At 60.1% G+C, this 5,329-nt stretch overlaps 1 protein-coding gene across 1 annotated transcript; it reads right to left on the bottom strand.

The window, feature by feature from the left end:
* Positions 1-2,377: 2,377 nt before the first annotated feature.
* Positions 2,378-4,995, bottom strand: FBXO39 (F-box protein 39). Its single transcript, XM_006746979.3, has 3 exons — positions 3,738-4,995; positions 2,885-3,061; positions 2,378-2,662 (listed from the first exon to the last, which is right to left on the bottom strand). Exons 1-3 carry the CDS (start codon positions 4,863-4,865, stop codon positions 2,534-2,536), a joined length of 1,434 nt encoding a protein of 477 aa, XP_006747042.2. The 5' UTR covers positions 4,866-4,995; the 3' UTR covers positions 2,378-2,533.
* Between the last annotated feature and the right edge of the window lie 334 nt (positions 4,996-5,329).

Below are 5,329 nucleotides of genomic sequence, written 5' to 3'. Positions count from 1 at the left end.
CTTCTGCTCTAGCTTGGAGGGCTCCCAGTGCCCCTCCCCAGCTTAGAAGACAGTTCCGAGTTTGTGCTGATTGTGGGATTGTGCGGGATTATGGGGCCTGTCCCTGGGGATGAGGCCAGCAGGGTGTGAGGACTCTGTGGGAAACCCTTGTGTGGACACAGCTCTGGGGGGGCTCGGTGGCTCCCCCTGGTTCGGATCTGCCTGGGGTGCGGCCCCGACAGGTTCGTCCGCCTCCCAGAGCTTCAGCTGCCCCGCTGGGAAGACAAATGAAGCCTGGCTAGCAAGCCTGTGGTCTGAGGGGACACGGTAGGCTTGGCTGCATCAGTTGTGTGTGGTGTCCGTGACATTGGGGCGTGTTCTTGCTGCTTAAAGGACATGTCTTATCGCTTGTGAGATGGGCCAAGACAAAACAGGACTTTGAAATGAGTTGCCGCAAACAGGTGGAATCACACCTCGACAAGGTCTTCAGTCCGAGTGGGTGGGTTTGGGCCCAGGCTGGGTTTTTTCCAACCTGTACTTTTCCAAATGTGGAGGAATGGGAACCAGATGAGTTATCCAAGCACCACCCAGGGAAGCCAGGCAGATTTCTCACACCGCGATGCTCGGCCAGTGAGTGGAAGTTTCCGTGAGCGCCCTCTCTGGGGCGTGTCTGGCGGGAGGCAGGAAGGGGAGGCACCCACCAAGAGGGGTGTTTGTGTTTAAGAAAGATTGTTTCTATCAGGTTACACTGGGTGACATTTTTTCTAGGTCAGTGACATCTGTCTTTCTAACAAGGTCATAAAGGTTGTATTCATATCTGTTTAACTCAGAAAGCTTGGTTCTTGAGAACTCCATCTCACACTGCAGCATTTCTAAGCTAAACATAGTGAATGGAGGTTTTCACGATTCTTCCAAGCGCTCTTGCGCTTCACACACTTGCAGAACCGACTCCCAATCTCCTTGCCGTGGGAGGCGGTCAGCGGTCATTAGGAGAATGGCCGTGGACTCGGGGTGGCTTTGACACACTTCTCGCACTTCCCGAGCGACTGACCTTGGGCGGGTTTGCCTTGATAAGCCCCGTTTTCTTAGCGCTGGAAGAGGGGGGACAGTCTCCACCTGCCAGAGCCGTTGTGGGGGTTCAGGGAGGCTGTGCCCCACAGCCCGCACACACGGAGCATGCCGCATCAGCGCTGGGGCGGGAGGGAGAGTCCCGGTGCTGAACCAGGGACCTGCGTGATCCCCGGAAAGCCGCCCCCTTTTCTGAGGCTGTTTCCTCATTAAACACCACAAAAGCCACCATCTGTGGAACACCCAGGGGCAGGCTTATGTACGGAGGAACACGTATTAAATCACCATTCCCCGAGGCAGACTCCGTGGGGCGTGCGGTCCCTTCTCCACGTGCAGCAGAGAAGCTGGCTCCCAGGGAGGCCGATACGCACCCAAGGGACAAATGTGGCCCTTGGCACTTAGGTTCAGTGTCCGGGACCCCATCCCAGCTTTATTTGTGTGTTAGGGACCTTAGCAGCTAAGGCCTGAATGGGGCACAGAACTCGGGGTCACAGCAATCAGCGTGGTTTCAGGACCCTTCAGCCTGGAGTCGAAGGCCCCTCTCTGAGAGTCTTTTCAAACACAGGAACTGCCCTTTGGTTGTAACTTTGCCTGTCGGTAATGGTGTAGCACTTCCGGGAACCATGGTCCCCTTTCCTTACCCGGCTGGAAATTCAGAGGAGGTGGCCCCCATCTGTCCCCAGGGCTGCTTCCCCTCCCCACAGCAGCCTGGAGGAGGCACGAGGGCGGCAGAATGCACGTCCTGCTCATCAACGGGGTCAAGGTCATGCCGAAGTTCTGCATGTTTCCTCCCAGAACCTGGTGCTCTTTGCAGACCCACAGCCGGGCGCGGCACGTGGGAAAAGGACGGGCATGAACAGGAGGCTGGGGCGCACGGAGGTCACAGGTCCGTGGCTGTCTCCGTCTACCACTGGGTTCACGGACCTCGTGTGCACGGCATTTTCCCAGAGGATTCGCCTGCGCTGGGTCCTGCTGCCGCTCCCCGGTCGGGGGAGTCTCCGTGTCCTCCAGACCTGTGGTCAGGGGATCCACGGGTCAGACTGTTTGAACAACAAGACATCACGTGGGAGACCACCACACGGGAGTCAGGAGCTCCTCCCGGCTCGGAGCAGGCTGCATGGACAAGCAGGAACGTCCCCGCCTCTTGGAGGACTTGCGGGCACACTCCATCTGGGAGTGGAGTGGGGGGGCAGCACCAGTGCTAGGGGGCTCCCGCGGGTCACCAGGGACACCAGGCATTTGCCCCCAGCTGTGTGCTGGGAGTGAGGTGGTGAGGGACGACTCCGAGCGCCTGAGGGAGGCTGTGAAAAAGCGAAGCCACAGGACAGAGGAGAGACCAGCCCTGGGTTGTTGGTAAAGATAGCACTTTAAGGTCCCACCACCAGCGGTCCCAGCCTCGGGGGCGTCAGCTGGGGTGGAACTGGCAAAACGGAGCCAGGAGGAAGGGGGAGGGTGGGGCGCCGGGGACTCCCTCGCAGAGCGCTCGCTACATCATGGGGTACGCGATGACGAAGTAGTTGAGCTCCGCGTCGATGAGCTTTCTGTACTTCCTGTGGATCTCGCGCAGCGTCCTGTCCTCGTCGTTGGTCTCGTACCTGTTTGTGTAAATTCTCACCTGCGCCAGCACAGAGAGCGCACATGGTGGGGCTGCGCCTCGCGGCACCGTGCCCATCCCAGCCCGGGTCACACACGGCCAGCCCAAGCCCAGCCGCTGAGGAAGGGAGCTCCGGGTTCCCTCCCGTGAAGCGAATCCCCGGGGCACACACGAGGGCCTGACCCTGGCGGGAGCAGACACACCACCCACCGCCTGTGCTAGGCCCGGGAGCCGGGGCCCTACCTTGAGAGTGCGCAGGGAACACTGCCCTTCCTCCTGACTCTTCAGGATCCGCTCCACAAACTTGACGTCCAGGAAAGCCCAGATCTTGAAGTAGAACAGCTTTCTGCAGGACAAGACCAGGAGGTGCAGCTCCTCGTCCAGGGACTCGTGGTTGTTGTTGAACTCGAACGTCAGTTTCTGGAAAAGCACCAGAGGGGAGACGGGTGGGCGGAGATGCTGGGACCGGCTGGGTCATTCTGCTGCAGCCCCATGGCCCGGCTGACGGTGGTCCCCGGGCCGCAGGGAAGAGACAGGGACACGCGGGTGACTCCATCCAACTTGGCAAGATGCATCTGGGGTTCAGAGGCCGGGCACCTGGCCAGCCACCGCCCCTCGAGCCCCCTGCTGGTGGTATTTGTAGCAACAGATATCAATCCCCCAGCCTTCTGTGCGGCCCTTGGGGGGGACAAAACGATCCTGATTTTATAGATGGGGAAGCTGGCCCACCCCTCGGCGCTCCTCAGTGACTCCGTCTGTCTGGTTTGGACTCACTGTTTCCTGTGCTGCTGGGAGGTGGAGGGGCCTGCTGTCCCCCGTGGAGGCCCCTTCTTGCTCAGAGGGGGCACATAGGGGCTTTCCTTGGTTGGCAGCCAACCAGAGACTCCCTGTGTTCCACGCGGAGAAGTGAGCTGCCGTCACCCGCCGTGATCCTGGGGGGCCAGGGGACGCTGCTCTTTTAGCCTGGCAGCATTTCCCAGAACCTCGGGTGGACCCGGTGCGTGCCGGCCCTGCCGGGAGCCTCTCCCCTGGGGAAGCCGGTGACCTGAGCGGCGGCCACTCCCCACCAGCCTCCCAGCCCTCGGGCCCCACCCACCTGCAGAGTGTGCCGGAAGGTGGGCAGGAGATCCGTGAGCGTGGGCCTCATCGACCAGTCGGGGTCACTGAAGTAGCAGCTCCTCAGGCTGAGGCTCCGGACCGGGATCTCCTGCAAGAGGATCCGGACCAGGCGCTCATACTTCATGACCCGCTCAAAGAAGAAGTTCACCTTCAGGTTGGTGGCGTGCCTGGCCAGCTTGGCCCAGGACATGCCCCAGATGACCTGCCCGTGGGGGTCGTGGATGTGGCATTTGATGTTCATGGTCCAGAGGGTCCCAGCGTTGTTCTCACACAGGTTCTCGAGCAGCTCGTCCGAGATGCAGTTGTAGTTGAGCGTCAGGGACGCCAGGCTGTGGAACGTGGCCATGGTCCTGTTGAACTGGGCACTGCTGTACACGGCCAGGTGGTGGCTGAAGTAGTCCTCGATGTTGAGCTGCGACACCATGCTCTCGCTTCGCAAGTAGCTCAGGGAGTTGAGCACCACGCAGCCCTGCTCCACGGTCAGCCGGGCCCCCTTCAGGTTGAGGTGGTCCAGGTGCTTGCCCACTTTCTTTAAGAAGAAGCTCAAGCTTTTGATGAAGGAGCTCCGGATGCTGTTCCTCCAGACCAGGCGGTCCAGCTCCAGGTGCTGGACGGACAGAGATTTCAGACGGTTGTTGCTCTTGCCCAGACACGACAGGAGGCCTCGCATGGTGACCTGGAACTTCTTGGTCAGAACGGCATTGTAAGGGTTCAGAAATTTGATCTCCAGGTGCTCCAGATAACGACCAAACTTCTTGACGTACCAAAGCGCTGACTCGAACTCGGACGCGTGTACCCTGGAGGGCCTCCCACTGAACGTGATGGTCCTGTATCGCCAGAGGTCAGCCGAGAACATCATCTGGTTCCACTTTCTGCAGACCAGGGCGGCTCTGGACCGGTCCCTGTCTCCCAGCCACCAGAAAACACGACGCAGGCACACATCGGGCAGACTGGCCCAGCAGCTCTGGTCTTGGGGCTGGATCGGTTGGCTGTCTTCGTCCATCGAGGAACCGGATGTCCAGAGCAGCTGTGTGGTAGGCAGGGCTTCCAAAAATGAAGAAAAGCAACCCCTCGTTTTCTGTGGGGAATAGAAAGGAAGAACCATTATTTACCAAACGGAAATTAGACCCAGCCGAGTGAACTCGACACTCCGCGTGGGTAGCAGGCCCTGGGCCGGCGCAGGCGGGGACAGTCATGGATCTGCCTTGCAGGGGAACACCTGCAAAGACTCGGTCCTTGGGGGCCTCCTGGGGTCGCACACAGGACTCAGTTACAGCACAGCGGGAGAAGCGAGAAGGCTCGGGCATGATTGCAGTGCAGGGGGCACAAACGGGGGCTGGCTAATTCTGTCTGGGGAAGGAGGAAGTAGACGGGGTTGCTCAGAAGGGGTGGCACCCGAGTGGGGCTTTGCAGGGTGAGTAGGAGCTGCGAGGCCGACCAGCTTGGCCTGGTGGTGGTAGAGGAGGAACCGAGGCACTGGGCCAGGCAAGGTCAACCTGTCCGGAAGCGATGCGGTCAGTCTTGAGGTACAGAAAGGGCCCTCCAGGGAGGAGGAAGAAGGATGGCCCA

This window comes from Leptonychotes weddellii, unplaced genomic scaffold (assembly GCF_054177405.1).
Source record: "Leptonychotes weddellii isolate Sample4059 unplaced genomic scaffold, ASM5417740v2 HiC_scaffold_9507, whole genome shotgun sequence".
NCBI lineage: Eukaryota > Metazoa > Chordata > Mammalia > Carnivora > Phocidae > Leptonychotes > Leptonychotes weddellii.
Note: the sequence above shows the minus strand (reverse complement) of the source record. Positions and strands in the feature narration are given on the sequence as shown.

What these genes read in the sequence shown, in the direction of transcription:
- FBXO39 (XM_006746979.3), bottom strand. Translation starts at nt 4,865, where the DNA reads ATGGTTCTTCCTTTCTATTCCCCACAGAAAACGAGGGGTTGCTTTTCT. An exon ending in CCTTCCGGCACACTCTGCAG is followed by an intron (nt 3,062 to 3,737) that starts GTGGGTGGGGCC and finishes GTGCTTTTCCAG; the next exon opens with AAACTGACGTTCGAGTTCAA. An exon ending in GTTCCCTGCGCACTCTCAAG is followed by an intron (nt 2,663 to 2,884) that starts GTAGGGCCCCGG and finishes GTGCTGGCGCAG; the next exon opens with GTGAGAATTTACACAAACAG.